We start from the raw sequence: 22,151 nt of genomic DNA, 5'->3' as shown, positions 1-22,151 counted from the left end.
CCAACCCCCATCCCAACTCCCTACCTACAATCACCTTTACTGGCTTCATCCCTGTCTCCCTGACGTGTCCATCTTCTCTCCACCTCTCTGCTCCTCTCTCCACCTTCTATCATCGCCTCCCTGCTCTCTATTTATTCCAGAGCCCCCTTCCTCTCCCCCATTTCTGAAGAAGAGTCCAGACCCGAAACGTCAGCTTTCCTGCTCCTCTGATGCTGCTTGGCCTGCTGTGTTCATCCAGCTCTACACCTTGTTATCTCAGACTCCAGCATCGGCAGTTCCTACTATCTCTCTAAAATAATGTGATCCTTTTTGTTTCACTGGTCCCATTTATATCTTGATTATTGGCTCTAAATTTAGTTTTATGCCGTTTTTAAGCAAGCTTTAGAACTTTAAAGGATGTCTTCAAGTGAAAAGTTTCCATTACCAAAGAATTCAGTGTGTTTATGGAACCCAAACAGATGTTATTGCAATGAATCTGCAATGCAGAACAGTAGAGGGCCTCTAACTAACCAATATTTGACTAATCTATTCAAAGGTCTCCAGGCTTACATCATAGCATAGCACCACCTACAGTCAGGGATCACTCACATACATTTGAGCTCTTCGAGGGTTCTTGTGGTGAACTAGTAGCGTTCCTGTCTCCGAGCTAGGAAACCCATGTTCAAGTCCCACCTGCTACATCTCTGAACAGGTTGATGACAAAAACATCTGAATTTAAGATCTTCATAAACTAGTGGTCCAGGCAGCTCAGATCCCTGCCAATGGGGGTTTTTGATGCTGTGAATAGCACTCCAGCCTCTGAGCCAGTAAAGCCAGGTTCAAGTCCCACTGCAGGACTTGATGGCCATAGAAGGAGCATTTATAATGTAGTCAAATAGATTGTGTAAGCGTTATAAATCCTTTCAATATACGCCAATAGCAGGTGGCAAGAGTGTGAGAAATTACTGGCCAGCCATTGATGGAAAGAAAGTGGATCCTCTGCTAACACTGCTCCAGGATACAATGTGCATATCAATAATGTAGGTCGTGACAGAAACTCAGACTCCTTGGGGAGCTGATGGGGTCAGTTGGCTCGAGGGGCAGTGTAGGCCAGCTTGGTGCCAGAAGTGCTGCATTCAATCTCCATTCAGACTGAGGCAGATTTAGGATCTGCTTCCTTGTTCTAGTCATAGTGCTGGGGGTCAGACCTGCCTGCAGGCAGAGAACTGAGTGAAATGGCATCAGGAACACCAATGCCAGACACAAGACTCCGCTAAGTGAGAGAGACAGTTTACTTCAGCGGATGAGGTTTGGTGTAGGAACCACAGGAATGGGTAAGACGCATGGTTGATACAAGGTCAGGTCCAGTGATATATAAAGTTTGGGTAGGTGCGATGATCATGAACAAGTACGTGGACCATATGAAAGCTGCAAACTCGCAAATGGTGCGGGAGAAAAACCAGTTCCTTGACTGCCTTTCCAACTGTTCCAGAACCAGTGGGTTCTCATTTTGTTCAAGGTATGTCCTGAGTGAGGGTATGCAATTACCTTCACTCAAGTGGTGCTCCCCCAACTCAGTCAGACTGCCGAGGGTATCCACAAAATACCCTGCAATTCACATGCTCCACTTGCCGAATTTTCCAGTGATAAAGCCGGTTGTGGTGCCTGTTTGAAGTCCAGTTGGGCTTCAGCTAGGTAGGTGCTTTTGCTTAGTTATATCATTAATCCCACTCTCGTCACCACTGAAATAACTTCAAAGAGGCTGGTATCATGTCAAGGTGTCACCCTTCATTCACACATGGAGAGTCCTTGACATTGATCCAGCTTCCTCAGAGCCAGATCTCAGAGTGAACAGAACCACTGACACTCCTGTTTATATCTGTCAGCCAGGGCTCCCTGATTGGCAGCCCCAGTCAGGGAACCATATTCTATGGGGTCTACCTAGCTGACCTCATCACAGTGTGATGTCTGAAGAGATGCAGTGTTCACAATGGAGGCAGTCTGACAGCACACCTTATGGCGATTCCTAGTTCTCCGATGAATGAGTGCCGAAACAGTTTGAACTGTGTGCCAGGTTTTGCAAATGTGTAGGTAGTGGTAGGTACATTTTTGTACAAAGATCCATGTCAATAGATTTCTTATGCATTGACATGACACCTGGCCAAGTGGAGCTTTCAGCATCTTGGGGCAGGGTTTTACATGTCTCTGCAGGCAGGTGTGAAGGCTGTTGAGCATATCAAGCCCAGCCAGTGGCCTTCCTGTCACTTACAGCACCACCCCTCCTCCCAGCCTCCACCCCCCACCCACCATCATCACCATCCATCTGATCTACCAGAACTGTAACAGAGGCACAGCAGACACTCTGTGATTAACCCAACCTGGGGCTTACCGATGCCCATCAGTGGTCAATTAATAGTTCAAATACTGCATCCTGTATCTTGACTACATGTATGGTTCACCATGGCATGTCCTTAAATATTGAATGGCATTCATCATTCATAATGGCGTAAAGTACCTCCTAGTAGCCACTTGCAATCTGTAAAACCATTGGCACCTGTAACTCATTGTGAATAAATAACTATAGTTAGTAACTTACCAAAGATAGTGCATCAATACTAGATGCGTGGGTCTCCACTAGAAGCTTTACCAGCTTGTTGTAACCATTCTGTGCTCCCAGGTGTAGAGGTGTCAGGCCGAGCTTGGTTTTGGCATTGACAAAGGCCTTGTGCCATAGCAGGATGTCTGAGATCTGATCATGCCCATTCTCGGCTGCCAAGTGAAGTCCCGCTTTACCATGCTGTTCCACAACAGTAAAGAAAAAGTCTTCACAGCAGTATGACAGGGCCTTGTATTTTAAATATCAAGCATCATACAATGCTACTCATTTAACTTTCGAGCAGTAGTTCAATAAATTGTCAACCAAATATATTTAGGTATTGGTTGCTGAACACTGAATGTGAAATTCTAGGCAGCAGAATAGATTTTGCTCTGTTTGTAACACTGCTAGGTAGCATCAGTGCTAAAAACTACAAATCAAAATATTGTTAGAAGTTACATAAATGACAACATGGTGATACTTTGAATAATGAGTACAGATTTAAGCACTGTCTGAGCCAAATACTCGGCATGTCCTGCTGCCTTTGGTAGACTGAAATGTTTTATTTCTAATTTAGATGCCTGGCCCTTAAAACGGAAGTCTCAGTTACCTCGTCAAAAACATCTACCCTGGCATGGTTTAGCAGCAATATCTTCACCATCTCTGTGTGCCCTCTCTCTGCAGCCAAAAGCAATGGCGAACTTCCATTCTAAAATATGACAGGAAATAATTAGCGAACTTGGTCATGAAGTCACAAAAGCGCAAATTCATTACTTGAGACAAACATTTAAACTTGTGATGTTTAAACTCCAAGCTGAGGTTCAGAGGAAGGGGCACAGTCCATCAGCATGAGAATTTGGCCACGGGAAACCCTCAAGTATATTTCAACTTGGCCAAGACTCGAACAGAGAAAAAACCCAATGCTCCAGGAACTGGATGAATGTCATTTCAGATATTGAAATGGTAACCAATGAGTAGCCAATAGGTGCAAATCCTCCTTGCCTCCCAGCTCAGAATCATAGCAAATACTATATTGCAAACTCCTGATGAAAAACATAAAATAAAAACACACAATAGTAAAAATACATTGATGCAGATGGACAGCTGTGTAGTTTTAGAATTGGTGTGGTGCTTTTTGAAAAATAACACCATTTTCTCGCCATTACAGCCAGCAGGAAAGGATACACTTCATTTGGATTGAAACTTTCAGGACAACAGGAAATCCACTGCTGATATGAATAGTAATTTCCTAATGTTAAATAAACTCTAGGTAACTGCCTGATGACAATAAATGAAATGTAATAATTATACTCTAACGTTTTCCTTTATTCATTCACAGGATGAGAGCATCATTGGCTAGGTATCATTTATTGCCCATCCCTAATTGCCCAGAGGCAGTTAAGAGTCAACCACATTGCTGTGGGTTTGGAGTCACAAGTAGGCCAGACCAGGTAAGGATGGCAGTTTCCTTCCCTAAAGGACATTAGTGAACCAGATGGCCTTTTCTGACAATGACAATGGATTCATGGTCATCATTGGACTCTTAATTCCAGATTTTTTTTATTATTGAATTCAAATTCCACCATCTGCCGCGGCAGGATTCGAACCTGGGTTTTCTGTTCTATCACTTAGTAATTCCATGACAGAACATTTCAGAGGCGTTGGAATTTAAAGTAACATATTCAGTACCATACCAATTCGAGTGTTTCTTCAGCCATAAGAAACAGCAAGGTCCCTCAAACAGCTATGAGATAAACTACCAGACAAGCTGTTTTAATTATATTGATGGAGCGATGAATGTTGTTCTTACAGCGTCACATTATTTAACGGTGTAGAAAGAATTTCAGTTTATCATTTCACCTGAAAGCCACTTATGACAATGCAGCACTTCCTGAATCTGTCTGGTTTCTGGACGGGGAGCCTTTCACTGACAATATAACACATGCTGAGGGGTTAAAATACTGGCATGGACTGGTTGGGCCAAATGGACTGTGCTGTACATCCTATTTTTAAAAATCTTACATGTGGGTGTGGGATGTCTTGACTTCTGGATTTTCTTTACTCTGCTGACCAATGCCTGCTCTGCTCCAGCAAAGTCTGTTCAGTTAAAATTCAGTCCACTGGGTCAAATGAGTGGCGGAAAGATAGGTTTTAAGAAATGTTAATGGAGAAGGAAGATAGAGGATAAGAAAGGTCCACTGAGAGAATTCCAGCTCAGGGCTTAGATAATGAAAGGGAGCAAAGGTCATAGGGAGGGTAAAAGAAGTCAGGGCTACTTAAGATGTAGAGGACTGTGGAGACTACAGAATGCAAAAGGGATGCAGAGCAGGAGGTGGCTATTGGGATAGAGAAGGAATGAACTGAACTCAAGTAAATTTCCAAGTGTCTCATGATGTAGGCTGACATGGTTGTTTCACTATCAGAAGATTTGTGAATGGAGCTGAATAATAAACCCATTAATCCTATAATAATACAGGGAAGGCCATTGATGAAACAGAGGAAACTTCAGTGAGCAGCTGTCAGTGTCATCTGGGACTGCGGTACTTGGTCTCTACCAACTGCAACCACTTTCCTTTGCATCAAGTGTAACCCCAAAATAGAGATGTTTTGACCTTTGGATCTCCCAAAAGTGAGGCCCAAATGATTGGGGAGAATGAGGAGTTGAAAGAAATTAGTATCAGTAAGAAGGTTGTACTGGAGAAATTAATGGGGCTGAAAGTTGCCAAGTACCCAGGAGCTGATTGTCTACATTTCAGAGTGTTGAAGGAGATGGCTTAAAGATAATCAATGCGTTGACTATCATTCGCATGTAAATCTTCCGAATGTCCATTGATTTTGGAATGATTCCCATAGATTGGAAGTTTGGAAATGTCACCCCATTATTTAAGAAAGGGACAAAAGAGAAAAATTGGAAATGACAAACCCACCAATCTTACATCAGTAGTACGGAAAATGTTATAATTTATGATAAAAGTCATTTGGATGAAAATGATGTGATTGGGCATGATCAGCAAAGATTTACGAATGGAAAATCATATTTGACAAACTTGGTGTGTTCTAATAAATTACAAACAAAATTGATAAAGGGCAGTTGATGAATGTAGTTTATTTGGATTTTCAGAATGCTTTGGATGAGGCCCCCCGCAGGACATTTATCTGAAGATCAGAGGCCGAATGTCTTTGACCACTGAAATGTTCCCGCAGTGGGAGGGAACATTCCTGTCTAACGGTTATTGCGCAGTGTTCATTGACCTGTTGTTGTAGCGTCTGCATGGTCTTACCAATATACCATGCCTTGGGGCATCCTGGCCTGCAGTGTATGAGATAGACAATGTTGGCTGAGTCACATGAGTACCTGCCATGTATGTGGTGGGTGGTGTTCCCATGTGTGATGGTCGTATCCATGTTGATGATCTGACATAACTTGCAGAGGTTGCCATGGCAGGGTTGTATAGTGTTGCGGTCAATGCTGTCTTGAAGGTTGGATAGTTTGCTGTGAACAATGGTCTGTTTAAGGTTTGGCTGTTGTTTGAAGGCGAGAAGTGTAGGCGTAGGGAAGATCTTGGCGAGGTGCTCATTGTCATCAATAATGTGTTGAAGGCTTGTTTAGTACTTCCTGGGAGCAGAGAAACCACTCCATGTTCTTCAACGTTGTCTATTTCACACTACCAGCAAGGATGCCCCAAGGCACGGTTTACTGGCGAGATCATGCAGACGCTACAACAATGGCTGAATGGACACTGCACAACAATTACCAGACAGGGATGTTCCCTTCCAGTGGGAGAGCACTTCAGTGGTCAAGGGCATTCAGCCTTCGATCTTCAGTAAACTTCCTCCAAGGCGGACTTCGGGATACACAACAACGCAGCGTCACCTAGCACAGGTTGATAGCCAAGTTCGGTCCCCATGAGGACGGCCTCAACCAGACTCTTGGTCCATGTCACACTACAGGTGACCCCACCACACTCTACACTCTCACACACACACACATACACACACACTCTCACACACAAACACACTCACACATACACACACACTCTCTCTCTCTCTCTCCCTCACATGCACACACACGTGTACACACACACACAAATAAATCTATGGGGTGAATTTGCATTTGCAGATATGTTCTATTTTGTTCAAAAAGCACACAATTTGTAGACAGTCAATGTGGCATTTTATAAATTCCTATTTTGGAAATAAAACAACTCTGACTCCAAGTTGATACACAGTCGGATTCTAAACAAGGCCTCACACCTAAAATGCATTGTATGACCTCTGGTATACTGAGCGAACTCATAAAACCTTTCATTATCTCGGGGCAGTGACTTGAAAGAAATTCAGGAATTTGCATATTAATCCTTTGTAACTGATTAAAGATTTAACAGCCATCTTAGGTTTGTTCAACATTGCATCACTTCTATGACCCTTTGATCTTTTGCTTAGAAATTCTGTGTCTGATGCTAGCTCTTTCTCTGAAGAAGGAGCGAGACTCCAAAAGCTTGTGTCTTCTCATAAACCTGTGGGACTCTAACCTGATGTCATGTGATTTTTGACGGGAAATAATTGGGCAATAAAGACTCATGCTTAACATCTATGAGGACCATATTTAAGCAGGACTTTAAAAAAACACATGGACAGGTACCTGAGATTGTTTATTGATGACCTGCTGGATTCTATTGGAACTGATGTATTTCAAGATCTCAAGAAGAACTTCAGCATTCCCCACATGTGCACAGTAATGCAATGGAGTCTCATGTGTCTAGAAAGGCAGTAAAAACCACATTTCAATAAATTTCCAAATGCAAATTTTCAAATCAAATCTCAGAGGTAAAGTGTTTAAGTTTAACTGTCTGCCTATAATAATTTGTCACATTGCAGAATCTACTAGTGCAGACAGGTTTCACTGGATTAAATGGCCTTTTCTCATCCTTCCACACCTTTTCTGTCTTCCTCACCTTTTCCTGTCATATTATTTTACTTCTGTCTATTATGAAAATTCATTTTGACTATTCTTCTTTCTTTTCCTTTTTTTGAAGAAAACAAGAATCAAACTCTCTTCTGGATTGTATTTTCCAGGTTCTGCCCTGTTGTTTGGGAATTGGAGCAGCTTGGCATGGAATTGCAAATCCACAGTTTGGTTTACAACTGTTGAAATAGTTGCAGCAATGGAATGACTAAAGATATAAATATTAACATGAGGTATTTTCAATTAGCTGGAGGGCACTCTTGCCTTCTATCCTTCAGGAATTTGAAAAATATGGCAGACACTGTTCTCGCCTCAGTGTTGTTTTGGGCAGGATATTTCCGATTCTAATAAACCTTACCCCAAATGCCCTCTTCCATTTTTCTGGACACACAGTACCAGGGCATGTATCTCAGAATTTTCGAGAGCAGGTCTTGTGCTGACTCTCCTGGCTTAGACTCAAAGGCTGAACCAAGGCTCCAGGTTCGCAGCTAGGCCCCAGTGCTTGAAGTAGCAGAAGCATCAGTGAAAGGGACAGCAGAAGATCCCAACGACCAATGACTGGTGACAGTGTCTAGAGGGGCAGCGGATCAGGAACAGGAGGGACGAAAGCCGCACACCCCCAGGACCATGGCTCCAGCTCGGAAGTGGCAGTTTTGGTTGTGGCAACAGCAAAGGCCCATAACTGAGAACCCAGAGCCTGTTATAGAGACCCCGGAGCACGTTTCAGAGCCTCCAGCTGATGTCAAGAAGCAACTGGACAAGCAGCGGAGGAGGAACAAGAAGAACAGAGAAAGATGAAGTCCATTGCAGTAAAATCTTTCATTATATTCAGTGTTTCAAGATGGCACTGGAATGTGGTGACACTGCATATAACACGTGAGAAAACACTTCTCACTGTCGTTTCTAATCTACGTTTTTATATATATGAAATCTGAATCTAAAGCTAAATCTACTAAATTGCAAATCAGCATTGGAAGTTGGAATGAGAGAGGTCATTTGGCCAATCAACCTATTCCTTTCACAGCTAATACCATCTGAATCCTAAACCTGCATTTTTATCCAATATGTATATATGTTGCTTAACTATTAACGATCTATTAATATCTTTCAGACACTCAATTTCATTAAGCAGTAAATTTGACACATTTGGTGCGTTTTTTTATGTCTTACTTTTCACATTTGGTTCCCATCTCTGGACAGAGCAAACCATCCCACAAGATATCATTCTGTATCAATACTATTTAACTCCGGTGTGCTGCAACCTTCCCCAGGATTAATTACCACTTTGGTTGTTGCAGTGATATCAGCTTCATATTCCATGAGAAGTTTAACAATCTGAGTGTCTTCTTGTTGAAAGTGAACCATGTCCTTCTTAATCTCTGCTGCCAGGTGTAGGGATGTTTCTCCTTTCTGGATAAAATAGAAAGAATTGTCAAGTTAACAGCAGAGGGTGTAACCACAAGCCTTTCAACTTAGTTAAAAAGTCGACTTGTAACAAAACACACTTTTATTTCATCAGTTAGTAACACTTTCTCCGAAAATACTTGAGAGAAATGCTTTTGTTGTTTCAAGAGAAACATGGGCCAGAAATTCTGTGGGCCATGCTATTAAGAATTGATTTATAACATTTGTTCAGAAAATGTGGATGTTGCTGGTTGAGTCAGCCAACTATTGCCCATCTCTAATTATCCAGGAGAAGGGAGTGGTGAGCTGCTTTCTTTGGTTGTAAACACACAGTTGTAAACTTCACAGTGCTAAGGGAAGTCTAGGGTTTCGATCCAGTTACGCAGAAGGAATAGAGGCATAGCTCCAAGTCAGGATGGTGTGAGGCTATGAGGGTAACTTTCAGGTGGGCGAGTCCTCATGCATCTGCCACTCTCATCCTTCTAAGTGGCACAGTTCACAGGTTTGGAAGGTGATGTCAAAGGAGCCTTGGTGAGTTACTGCAGTGCACCTTGTAGAAGGTAGGATCTTGTGCACTGTTCACCAGTGGTGAAGGGAATGTATGTTGAAGGTATTGGATGGAACACCAAACAACCAGGCTGCTTTGCCCTGGATGGTGTTGAGTTTCTTATGTGTTGTTACAACTGATCACACTCAAGCAAGTGGGGAGTATTCTATCACACTCCTCACCTGTGCCTTATGGATGGCGAGCAGGCTTTCAGGAAGTGAGTTATTTGCTGAAATCTTTCCCTGTAGCCTACTTTGGTAACCAAAGGATTTATATGATTGGTCCAGTTCAGTTTCTGGTCAATGGTAACCTCCAGGGTTTTGACAATGGGGAATTCAGTGATGGTAATACCATTGAACATCAAGGGGTGATGGTTAGATTTTCCCTTGCTGGAGATACCCATTGCTTGGCATTTGTGCAGCGTGAATGTTACTTGCCACTCTTCAGCCCAGGTTTGGATCTTGTCCAAGTCTTGCTGTATTTGAATGTGGACTGCTTCAGTGTCTGAGGAGTCACAAATGCTGTTGAAGATTGTGTACTCACCAGTCAGCATCTCCGACCTTATTAATTAGAATTTCCCTCTTTCCCTTTACTTTAAGAATTAAACCTATCTGTACCTCCTTGGTTTCCTTGCCTTTTCTGTTTTTCCCAGTTTCAATGCACATTGAGTCCTGTTTTTCTAAGGCTCCGTGATGTCACACGCAGTCAAATGCTGGCTTCACAGAGATGTTTACTTTTTAAGTAATGATGGTGAACACATTGAGCTTGGGAAAGAAAAAAAAAACACTGGAGAGATGGTTAGAGCTTAGTTACAGAAGCTGCAATGATGAAACCAGAAACAGATCTGGGATGTAAAATCAGAAGAGGGTAACTTGGAATAAGCTGCAATACACATTGAAAATGGGAAAACGGAAAAGGAAGGAAACCAAAGAGATATTGACAGGTTTATTTCCTATAGCAGAGGGAAAGAAGAAAATTCTAGTTAGTAAGAATTTGGATAAAATTGCTGAACATACAACTTACTTTAAGATTTATATTCAACATAGAGTACTGTTGAACAAAATATATCTTTTCACTATCTAACTGGTCCTCAAATGCAATAATGACATCAAAGAGAATGATGTTAGAAACTATTCTTTGCAGGATTACAGTTTTCATGGTCATGTTGCAGAAAATGAAGAGGAAAAGTGCAGTATGTTTTTTCTTTATCAGGTAGGGAGAGGTTTCTGAATGTGATTGAAAAGTTTAACTTCTGTGGCGGATGGGGAGAGGATGGTGTTTTAGATTTCTCCCCTCCCTTAATTCCATCTTTTGTGGAAATTTGTCCATTTAATAAGAAGTTTTTGGGTATTGTTATTTTTCTGAGTTCTTACCTTGTTTTCCTGGTTGACACACTCAGTGGCCTCCATGTGGCTCCTCTGATTGGTCAGGTAGCTGAGGATTTCTTCCACAACACTGAGATGACAGTGTCGGACTGCAATGTGCAATGGATTCTCTCCAACCTAAGCAACAGATCAACAGTTGGAAAGTTGCTTCTTAGAAAACATTGGCTTCTGTACGAGCCCTGCTGCCGATTCCACATTTTTCATGACATTGTTACAGCTGACCTCAAAATCCAATGCTGCAAATCTCTGAGATATTTGCACTCCTCCAATTCTGCCTGATGAAATCCCATGTACCTTCATTTGTTTAAGCTCTGAGCTTTAAAATTACATTCCTAAACCTCTTTGTATTTACCTCTCTCTTTTTCTTTAGGGCTTTCCTTAAAACCTGCTTCCTTGGACGAACTGTTTGACTCCTCTATTCATATTTTTTTTAAATTTTGGCTCACCGTCTAATTTTTTTGATAATCTGTGAAGCACCTTGGGATAGATTTTAAGGTGCTGTATGAATGCAATTTGTTGTTGCTGACAGGCTAATTTTGTAATTCTGTGTTATTTGTAGTGCTTGACATCTATTTACATGTTGGAACATGACTTTTCAACTCGAAAGAGAACACACAAACTATAAAGTAGATTTAATACACTGCACTTTGAGGGAGTTCAGAAGCATATTTATTTATTTATATATATTTATTTTCCTAATGTGAAACCTTTTCACAGTTGGAATACATTAACATTTGGAGTCAGGTCTGGATTGTATGAAAGTGATTTTCTGAACAGTGATGGATGTCAATTTAATATCTCAGCTGAAGGCTCTTGCTGAGAAAGGGGGTAGTGAGAACAAGGAATAAAAGCTACAAAAGATCAGATGAAGAAGGGTCCCAACCCGAAAGGTCAGATTTCCTGCTCCTCTGATGCTGCCTGGCCTGCTGCGTTCCTCCAGTTCCACACTATGTTATCTCTTATAAAAGATCAGACGGAGTGTGAATAGGGGCTGCTGTATTTTTGGACAAAGATCAAAACCTCCCGAAAAGCTGTTTCGTTATCTCAGTTTTCCCTCTCTGGATGTCTTCTACCTGTGTGTCTGAGGCACCGTAATCCTGTAAAACAATCTTCTATGTAAGATGCTGTTACATAAATGAATTCCAGCTGCTGAACTGTTGACAATCACTTTTGACTCCAGTACATATTTGAGTTTAGTGTGTAATTGTCTCTGAACAATTATTACTGAATGAAAAGCAATCTCCAAATTTAAATTAAATTTTCAAGAACGGCCAAATCTCTGATTTTCTGCCTGAGAACAGTCAGTTAGAAATGAATGCAAGAAAGACCATTTGGTTAAGTTTGATCCTGTTCACTTATACAACCTTGTTAACCTTGATTATGCTTATATACCCTATATATATAGCTATAAGCTCCTTGATGCAATTACATAAGACTCCATTTACTTATTCACCTTCACACCTTGATTACTAAGAGTATACCAGAGCCCTCCAAGACTCACATTCTCCCAAATACATTGTGGCCTTGTGAGGTATTTGATTGTCTCAGTTTAAACTTTTGTGTCTTGCACAATTTCTGCAGATGTTCCACCGAAACCATAGTAGATAATTGGGAGAACCTCTCTCTGTGAACTATGACTGAATATATTCACTCTGCTGTTTTCTGAGGGGAATTCATTGCCGGTTCCCAAAGTGGAATTAAATGAGACACATCGCCTCACAGCACAATCCCAGTTAAAGAGTTAGTGGAGCCTGACAATAGTTGACCTGTAGTAACTTAACATCCAATTGACTGGTTATAGGCCAAAGATGGGACTTCTGCCCCCTGAGGGAGAGGGAGTCTGAGAACTGTAGCCCAATCAGAGGCTGGAAACTCTCCACCACTTCTGCACAGAGACTCGAGACTGGAATCTGGAGCAGTATTTGGTGGTGTTGCCAAGTTAGAATGCCACGGAAAGGGTGAGAGGGAAGTGGGTGGGCTGGGATTTGACAGGCCATCTGGGGAAAGGAGTTGTGGAGGTAAAGGCTGGGTTATGCACGCGGATGGACCCAGGGGTCTCTTTAAGGAGGGCCCTCCCCACGACTTCACTACACTCAGGGAACCTGCCAGGCTGGTTGCTGCTGGTTAAATCCTAGAGCTGTCGGATGAGCACTTTTAAGTCAACACTAGAGGGCAGGCTACCCCTGCCACTGACCACTTTCTGGATTTAATAAGAAACCCGTCGGCCTTCAAATCTCCCTTTGGAAGATGAGCATTAAATCCAATGCCGCAGAGTGGAGCTTGGAAGAAGTTTCCACTTGGAGGGAAGAGCGAACCAAGGAGCCATCAGTATAAGGTAGTCATTAATAAATTCAACGAGGAATTGCGGAAATGCCTTTATCCCCAGAGAGTGATGTGCAACTATATGGAACAATTGAGATGAAGGGTTTAGATGCATTTAAGGGGTAACTAGATGAGCATGAGGAAGTATAGAGTAGAAGGATCTAATGATAGACTGAGATGACACAAGTTGGGAAGACGCCTTTTGGGACATTAATGTAGACAAATGGTCAAATGGCCTGTCTCAATGTTACAGATATCTACACAATTCCAATTAATGCTGTGAAGAGACTGGTTGAGCAGGGAATGGGAGTACGTTCCGTTAGCTCAGAGGACTACGGTATGATTCAAAGTATCGTAATGGCTCGGGATCAATCCTCTGCTGGCTGTGGTACTTCATGGAGGTCTACCTCCTCACCTTGTTCTACTCTTGTGGATTTGTGACCAACAAGCTACATGTAACCAAATGTCGGCCACATCTGGAGTACTGTGTCCAGTTCTAGTCGTTCGGCCACATCTGGAGTATTGTGTCCAGTTCTGGTCGCCTCATTACAGGAAAAATGTGGAAGCATTGGAAAAGGTGCAGAGGAGATTTACCAGGATGTTGCCTGGAATGGAGGGAAGGTCTTACGAGGAAAGGTTGAGAGAGCTAGGGCTTTTCTCTGTAGAACGACGAAGGATGAGAGGTGACTTGATAGAGGTGTACAAAATGATCAGAGGTATAGATAGAGTGGATAGCCAGAGACTATTTCCTAGAGTGGAGGTAGCTATTACGAGGGGGAATATTTTTAAAGTGAGGGGAGGTAGATATAGGGGAGACGTCAGAGGTAGGTTCTTTACTCAGGGAGTGGTCGGGGCGTGGAATGCATTGCCGGAGAGGGTAGTGGAGTCGGCCTCATTAGGGGCATTTAAGCGGCTATTAGATAGGCATATGGATGATAGTTTAAGGTAGGGGTGGAGGTTAGATAGACCTTAGGTTTAGGGTAAAAGTTCGGCACAACATCGTGGGCTGAAGGGCCTGTACTGTGCTGTACTGTTCTATGTTCTATGTCACTTATGGACAGAGACATCCCTGGTCCTTTCTGGAATTTGGCTAATTCCCCAGGGAGTTAATGTTACCTACAGCTATGGCACATACATTTCATTGTTTTATCTGTTAGCTGCAGGAGTGGCTCTTCTTTACCTTTGATTGCCAAGTTAAATCTCCACCCTCCTCAATCAAGGCCTGGATCATTTTCAAATTGCCGTGACGTGCTGCAACATGCATAGCCGTTTCACCATTCTGTCCACACCAAAATAAAGAAAACAAGTGAATAACAAACATGTCCAACCACAGAGGAGGATCTATAGCAGACAGCCCCAATGAGAGTCAGGATTAAACAGTTAATCTAACCAATCTTGCGATAGTCCCTGGATTTCCCAGATCTTGCCAACGTACCTTCATGCAAGGACAGAATTGCAACTATCGATCTAAAGATTTATACTGGAAAACCATCAGGTGGTAATCTCCTCAAACCTTTGTGTAAATTTGGTGATACACCTTCTGTAATCCTCTCCAGCCTACTTAAATAGCACCACTTTCATGCAAAAGACCAGATCCTGTGATTTCCTGCACTATAGTCAGTGATATGCCAGCATAAGTAACAGCATAGTTGCATTCAAAGTTGTGTTATATCAGTAAAATTGGAGGAGTGACTGTATTTTTGGCGAGGTTTTTTTTCTTTAGGAAGAGTCTTTTTTAATCACTATTGATTTTTAGAACAAAATTATTTCCTTCTGTATAAATCATTTCAAAAGTTAAATAGAGACTACAGTGCCATCTTGAAAACTAAAATACTCTTTTAGGATTTCCTCTATTCTGTATTATTTTAGTTCAATGAACATTCAACCACAATGAATACAACCTAAGATCCAACGCATTCTCCTTAGAGTTTATGGACTCTGGTCATAAAGTTTCGCCTTATCACATGTTTTGGCAAAAACTGCAGCAATTGTAAAATTAGAATTGCTTACACATTCTGATTATACGACTTGCTAAATAAGGGATTTTTGGGTAGTATTGGGTTTCAATATCAAAATAAATTAGCACAGGGTTTATTTCAACAACACAATCTGTATTGATGCTCGTATGAAAGAACATGATTCAGTGGTAGCAACTTTGCTCAAACCTCTTTTTCTAAATAAATCGCATTTTCACTTCCTAGGCAATGGGAGACCAATGCTTAATTTGTACATATATTATGTAAAAAGTATTAGTATGTTTTGTGTTGCAGTACATTATGAACTTTTAATCAATAATTTTAAAAACCAGACAGAAACAGACTATTATAATAGCCACCTCAAATCAAGTGACCTTTGACATTTTGAGCTCCAAACACCCCCGTATCTCAGCAAATGCCCAGTTAAATAACACCATTGGGGGAATTCACATATCCCTTTGCTTAAGGAGGAAGTCCAGCCAGCTTGTCTCCCAGTAATATCCTGGACCAAAGTGAACATCAAAGTGCCTGAGACGAATGTGAATGGATCCTATCAACCTTCCATTGTATTATGAAATCAAAACTGAGAAATTGCTGGTGAAACTCAGCAGGTCTGGCAACACCCGTGGGAAGAAAGCAGTGTTAATGGTTTGAGTCTGGTTTGGACCAAGAGTCTGCTTTCTTCCCACACATGCAGCCAGACCTGCTGAGTTTCTTCAGCAATTTCTGCTTCTGTTTCAGACCTCCAGCATCTGCACTTCTTTGTTTTATTTCCATGGCTATTGTGTTGGTTTCCCTCATCCAAACCAGGTCGGGTCAAGCTCTCAGACAGTAACACAGGATGAAGGAAGACTCATGATATTCTAGGAGAGACCAAAATTAGAAAAAAAAAACTGATGGCTTGACCAGTAGGCGGTGAGTGAGGTATACTTCCATTGCACACAGATTCTCAGGTACATTGGCTATTGTGGTAATTTCAATCCATTGTGAATCAACTGACGAACAGGAACTTAAAGCCTGAGGGTTGCCTATGGTGCAGAAATTACCCACCTTTAGCAAAATTTAATTGGAGGCACATTTACCATGTTTTGTTTTTATCCCCCTCCTTAGGGACAGAAATCTTACAAATTGTTCAGACTTCAAATTGAGCCCTTCAAATTAATTATCACAATAAGCTTGCACAACAGACAGATAAGGACAGCTAAACTTGCTGAATCCAGACTGATTTAATGAGAACATTTTAATTCCTCACCATGACCCCATGTGAACCCCTGCATTTGGTCACAAATCTGTTACTCTGCTCCAACAGCTCTCTGATTGGAGGTTTACATGTTTCAGCTTTGTTAATTATTTCATGAGGAAATAAAAACTTGGGTGCAATCTCACCTTGGCCAGTGGGGGCATAATGTCATGTGCAACTATCAAGTAGGACGAAACTGGAATTCTTTGTACGTATTTAACCATCCTGGCAAAGTAGCCAATAGCATTAACCTTCAGGGGTTGCATTGCTATGTTTCTTTATTTTTTTTTCCTTTATTCATTCATGGGATGAGGGGATCACTGGCCAGACAGCATTTATTGCCCATCCCTAATTGCCCAGAGGGCAGTTGAGAGTCAATCACATTGCTGTGGGTCTGGAGTCACATGTAGGCCAGACCAGGTAAGGATGGCAGTATTCCTTCCCTAAGGGACAGTAGTGAACCAGATGGGTTTTTCCCGACAATTGACAATTAATTCATGGTCATCATTAGATTCTTGATTCTAGATACTTTATTGAATTCAAATTCCACCATCTGCTGTGACAGGATTTGAACCGGGTCCCCAGAACACTATTTGGGTCTCTGGATTAATAGTCAACGATAATACCACTAGGCCATCGCCTCCCCACGCATATGTGTATATGTGTGTATACGTATGTATCTGTGGACTAATTGTGTGCATGGATGTCAGGTAAGAACACATTCATATGATGTATTTTTGTCCAATCATCATAATTATTTATTTATTTTTTATAGAATCCCTACAGTGTGGAAACTGATCTGTCCCTAGCCATGGTACATAAACAAACAATTCTTGCTTGGCTAAGGAAGGTATGTGTGAACGTAGACCACAGAAAAGGGAAAAAGCTTCAGGAAAGGAGAAAAATGAGAAGATACGGGCTGCTTCTGAGAGGTCACTTTGCAGAAGAAATCTTGCATTAGATTTTGCGAACAGCTGTGGCCTAATTCAAACTTGTGCTGGTAACAGTGCTGGAAGATAAAGCAGTACAGCAGATTCTTTCCAACAAAGTAAATGCCAGACTTTTATTCCAATGTATATCTACTTTACAACTGTAGATTGATTCTTTTCTTAGAATTGGCACAATAGAAAACTCTCAGTCTTTATTTAAGTTTGAAGATATCCCATTATGTTTTGTTTATTTTGGAGAATTATGAAAGAACGATGAATGCTAAATCCTTATGTTCCGCCTTAGGATATCAGCAAAGCCCCAGACCAATTCCCAAAGCTGGAGCTGCAGTATGAAATACTCTGTACTTCAGTAATGGGTGGTTTTAATTAGAAAACATATACTTACCTCTTGATCAGCATTTACATCAGCCCCACTTTTCAGCAGCATTTCTGCCACTTTCTCACCATCCTTCACCTGAGCTGCAATGTGCAGTGGAGTCTCCTGAGCCTGTAAAGAAAGGCAGCCATAAGGTGAAACCAATGGCAAAAGATAAACAAAAATAAGCTCAAAAGACCCAAACAGTTCCACCTTGTAATAGGCATTTTGCTTTATAATTCTACATACATTAATGCAGAATTCCATCTTTTCGAATTCACATTCGAGGTTCTCAATGATGCTAACATGTCTTCTGGGAAAAAAAAACTTGCAGTTCATACAGTCTCATGTCATCAAGTCTCAAGTCTCACCTTGGGCTGTTTCTGAACCAACAGTAGTAGTTGTTGCAACATAATGAAATCAGGCAAATAACCTGTGCACAGCAGGTGAGATGTCTGACCAGTTATATGTTATGGCCTTGTTGATTGAGTTGCTCCCAGTATTTCATGTTAGTTCCAGCACGGAAACAGGCCATTCTGCCCAAAGGTTCCATGCTGCCTGGGATTTATTCTCTGTTTGAACCAGCATGAGGCAAACTGATGATCATTTGCATATTATTGGGGAGACGATGGCCGAGTGGTATTATCGCTGGACTGTTAATCCAGAGACTCAGATAACGTTCTGGGGACCTGGATTCAAATCCTGCCACGGCAGATGGTGGAATTTGAATTCAATAAATATTTGGAATTAAGAGTCTAATGATGACCATGAATCCACAGTCAATTGTTGGAAAAACCCATCTGGTTCACTAATGTCCTTTAGGGAAGGAAACTGTCATCTTTACCTGGTCTGGCCTACATGTGACTCCAGACCCACAGCAAGGTGGTTGACTCGTAACAGCCCTCTGGGCAATAAATGTTGCCTGGCCAGCAATGCCCTCATCCCATGAATGAATAAAGAATATATATGAACCACTTTCTCTTTTCAGCACAGTTTCAAATGACCGCTCCCTTTTTAAGTGTAGATGAAACATTGTTTTGTTCAGTCTTAGAGAATGAGATGCTTGCCTCCAATCTACCACAGTTGGATGTCAATATAAGAAATTATCAAAATTCCCTCAGGTGTGGGTTACGTGTTGGCAAAGTCCCTTTTTTTCATTTCCAGTTTCAAAAGAGCGCTGACCAATAGTCTATAGCCTGAGTCTGACCTATACCCATCTCCATAATACAGTAGGTTTTGATCGTAATGAGCTCACCCTCTCCGGATAAGTCTTGCTACCTGCAAACTGATATCTTGACGTTTCACCAACATACGAAATCGCTTATCGCTGCCTGAATTTGTGCCTTAGCTGTCTGCTTCCTGATCATGACTAGGACTCAAGCATTGCATTTGTACCTATATAGCATAGGAATTGGGATATCATGTTGCGCTGGTACAGAATGTTGGCTAGACCACTTGTGGAATACAGCACCCCATTCTGGTCTCCCTGCTGTAGGAGATATGTTCTTAAACTTTAAAAGGTGCACGAGATTGACAAGGATGTTGCCGGGATTGGAGGGTTTGAGCTATAAGCTGAATAAGCTATTTTTCTGGAGTGTTAGAGGCTGAGGGTGAAATTATAGAGGTTTATAAAATCATGAGGAGTGTGGATAGGGTCAATAGCCAAGGTCTTTTTTTCCCAGAGTAGGGGAGTCCAAAACTAAAGGAATTAGGTTTAAGGTGACAGGGGAAAGATATAAAAGGGACCTAAGGGCAAACTTTTCACATAGACGGTGGTACAAGTATGGAATGTGCTACCAGAGGAACTGGTGGAGGCAACATACAATGACAACAATTAAAAGGCATCTGGATGGGTACATGAACAGGAAGGGTATAGACAGATATGGTCCAAATGCTGGCAAATGGGACTAGATTAATTTAGGATATTTAGTTGGCAATGGACAAGTTGGACCACAGGGACTGTTTCTGTGCTGTATATCTCTATGACTCTATAACTCTACTGACTGAATTGTAGCCTTCCCTGCAACCCGGCCCCCACCCATTAACTTTGACAGTGGCCTACAAACTATCATGTTAATTTAGGGACCTTAATAGTAGTCAGAAAGGGAAGCATCATCTAATTATTTCTGTGTGGAATCATTCCCAGTTCCCAAAGGCACATAGTCTACCGAACCCCATTCACTTGCAACAGGAATTCAGCAAAAACACCTTGATCCATCCTTTGTGCAGTCCATCGTAATGACACTGATAAGCTGAAATTACAATGCCTTATCCAAATGTTTAAGAAACAATGTGAAACTTAAAATAACTCTCCAACAGGCAACTAAGTTCCAGTTAATCACTCCGAGCCAAGATATGCTACTTAAAATGGTTATTCTTTATCATTTTCTTATGGGATGTGGGCGTCACCAACTGGACAAACAGTTTTTACTGGTAAATGAAAACAAAGAATTGCAGATGCTGGAAGTCTGAAACAGAAATAGAAATTTCTGGAGAAACTCAAAAGATCTGGCATCATCTGTGGAGAGAAAACAAAGTTAACGTTTTGGTCCCTTATTCAGAACACTCATTGCCCATGCTTAGTTGCCCTTGTGAAAGTGGTGGTGAGCTGCCTTCTTGAACCACTGCAGACCATGTAGGATAGTCTCACAATGCTTTAAGTGAGGAAATTCAGGTACTTTGATCATGATGAAAGAAGGTTTAGCAATATCTCGGGGTAATCACAGATGGGCAATACACAGTTAGCCGGCATTTTGGGAAGAAAGTGAGAAAGCATCCATTGTTCTTCAGTCCCCAGTACATCATGGGCCAGATCTTACCTTGCCTCCTTTCAGTTGCACCTGGGCCCCAAAGCCCAGGAGAGTCTGTACCACCATGGGCTTGCAGTGCTGTACTGCAATGTGTAGGGCCGTGTAGCACTCCTTTGTTTTAGCATCAACGTGTGCTCCCTTCTGGAGTAAAGCTTTCACGACAGCCGTGTGGCCTTTCCTTGCTGCAGCGTGCAGACAGACTGCTCCTGACTAGAGAAAGAGAAAGAGAACCATCTGAGAAAATAACAGCAAAACAAGCAACTCAGAGTTTTATTACCAGATCTGAAGAATGTCCCCAGGAAATTCTGTTTCTGAATTTGCATGTGTAATTGATTATTTCTTATTGGAGAATTTAAGATGCCATTCTATTTTTGTGTTGTGCCTTTTATTTTTTTTTATTTATTCACGGGACAAGGGCATTGCTGGCTAGGCAGCATTTATTGCCCATCTTTAATTGCCCAGAGGGCAGTTAAATATCAGCACCATTGCTGTGGGTCTGGAGTCACATGTAGGCCAGACCAGGTATGGATGGCAGCTTCCTTCCCTTAAGGGCATTAGTGAACCAGATGGGTTTCTCCAACAATCGATTCATGGTCATCATTAGACTCTTAATTCTAGATACTTTATTGAATTCAAATTCAAACATCTGCTGTGGTGGGATTTGAACTCGGGTCCCCAAATTGTTGTAGCAATAATATAACAGTTGCATCCCCCTAAATTTTATTAATTACTAATAATTCTATTATATGTTATCCGACATCATATCATAGAACGTGCATTGGACACTCAAGCCATTTTGCAAATTTGAACTATATTTTATCACTGCGGTAATTTTCCAGGGTTCATGACAGATTTCAGTCGGTCAATGTGAGATATTTTCCTCTCACATTAGAGCAGGAAAGGTATCCCTTCACCACAGAGAGCATAATTTTCCCATCCCCTAAATGACATGAGCCCTGGTGAAAAGTTGGGAAAATTGCATGGCCAGCCAAGGAGCATTGAGAGATGGAGATCAAAATACCCTTATTGTACAACTCAGTGTTAAACGATGAGATGAGATTTTTTGCTGATGTGTGGCAAAAGGCCTATTTTTATGCACTGATATCTAATCAGTCTTAATCTTGCCTCATTAATGTGCAGTTTTCCATTCTCCCTCCTGCTGGATAGAAGTTAGACCATTACCTGGTGCGTCCAGCTCATTGCCTGCTCTCCCGTCTTGGACACTGGATGCCAACATCTCAGGCAAACTCCATGGGCAGTGACTGCATATATCCTCTGTTCAGGAAGTCTGGCATCAGGCGCATACCTACCTCACTGCAGCATCATGGCACATCTCCGAATACCCCTCGTCCTCACGTACCACCCCACCAACATCCGGATCCAACGCATCATCCTCCGACACTTCCGCCATCTGCAATCCGACCCCACCACCAAAGACATCTTTCCCTCCCCACCCTTATCTGCTTTCCGGAGGGACAACTCTCTCCGTGACTCCCTTGTCCGCTCCACACTCCCCTCCAGCTCCACCACACCCGGCACTTTTCCCTGCAACCGCAGGAAGTGCTACACCTGCCCCCATACCTCCTCCCTCACCCCCATCCCAGGCCCCAAGAAGACTTTC

The 22,151-nt window shown here is 41.9% G+C and overlaps 1 protein-coding gene across 1 annotated transcript in view; it reads right to left on the bottom strand.

The window, feature by feature from the left end:
• trpn1 (transient receptor potential cation channel, subfamily N, member 1) overlaps positions 1 to 22,151 on the bottom strand; it is a 173,055-nt gene that overhangs the window by 61,451 nt on the left and 89,453 nt on the right. The window contains exons 10-17 of the mRNA XM_048595966.1: positions 20,540 to 20,740; positions 17,751 to 17,852; positions 14,380 to 14,478; positions 10,866 to 10,994; positions 8,823 to 8,951; positions 7,218 to 7,334; positions 3,186 to 3,284; positions 2,576 to 2,776 (exon numbers count right to left, since the gene is read on the bottom strand). Of these exons, the coding sequence (XP_048451923.1) occupies positions 2,576 to 2,776; positions 3,186 to 3,284; positions 7,218 to 7,334; positions 8,823 to 8,951; positions 10,866 to 10,994; positions 14,380 to 14,478; positions 17,751 to 17,852; positions 20,540 to 20,740 (1,077 nt within the window). The remainder of the gene's footprint in view (positions 1 to 2,575; positions 2,777 to 3,185; positions 3,285 to 7,217; positions 7,335 to 8,822; positions 8,952 to 10,865; positions 10,995 to 14,379; positions 14,479 to 17,750; positions 17,853 to 20,539; positions 20,741 to 22,151) is intronic.

The sequence above is a fragment of the Rhincodon typus genome, chromosome 4 (assembly GCF_021869965.1).
Source record: "Rhincodon typus isolate 14 chromosome 4, sRhiTyp1.1, whole genome shotgun sequence".
Lineage (NCBI taxonomy): Eukaryota > Metazoa > Chordata > Chondrichthyes > Orectolobiformes > Rhincodontidae > Rhincodon > Rhincodon typus.
Note: the sequence above shows the minus strand (reverse complement) of the source record. Positions and strands in the feature narration are given on the sequence as shown.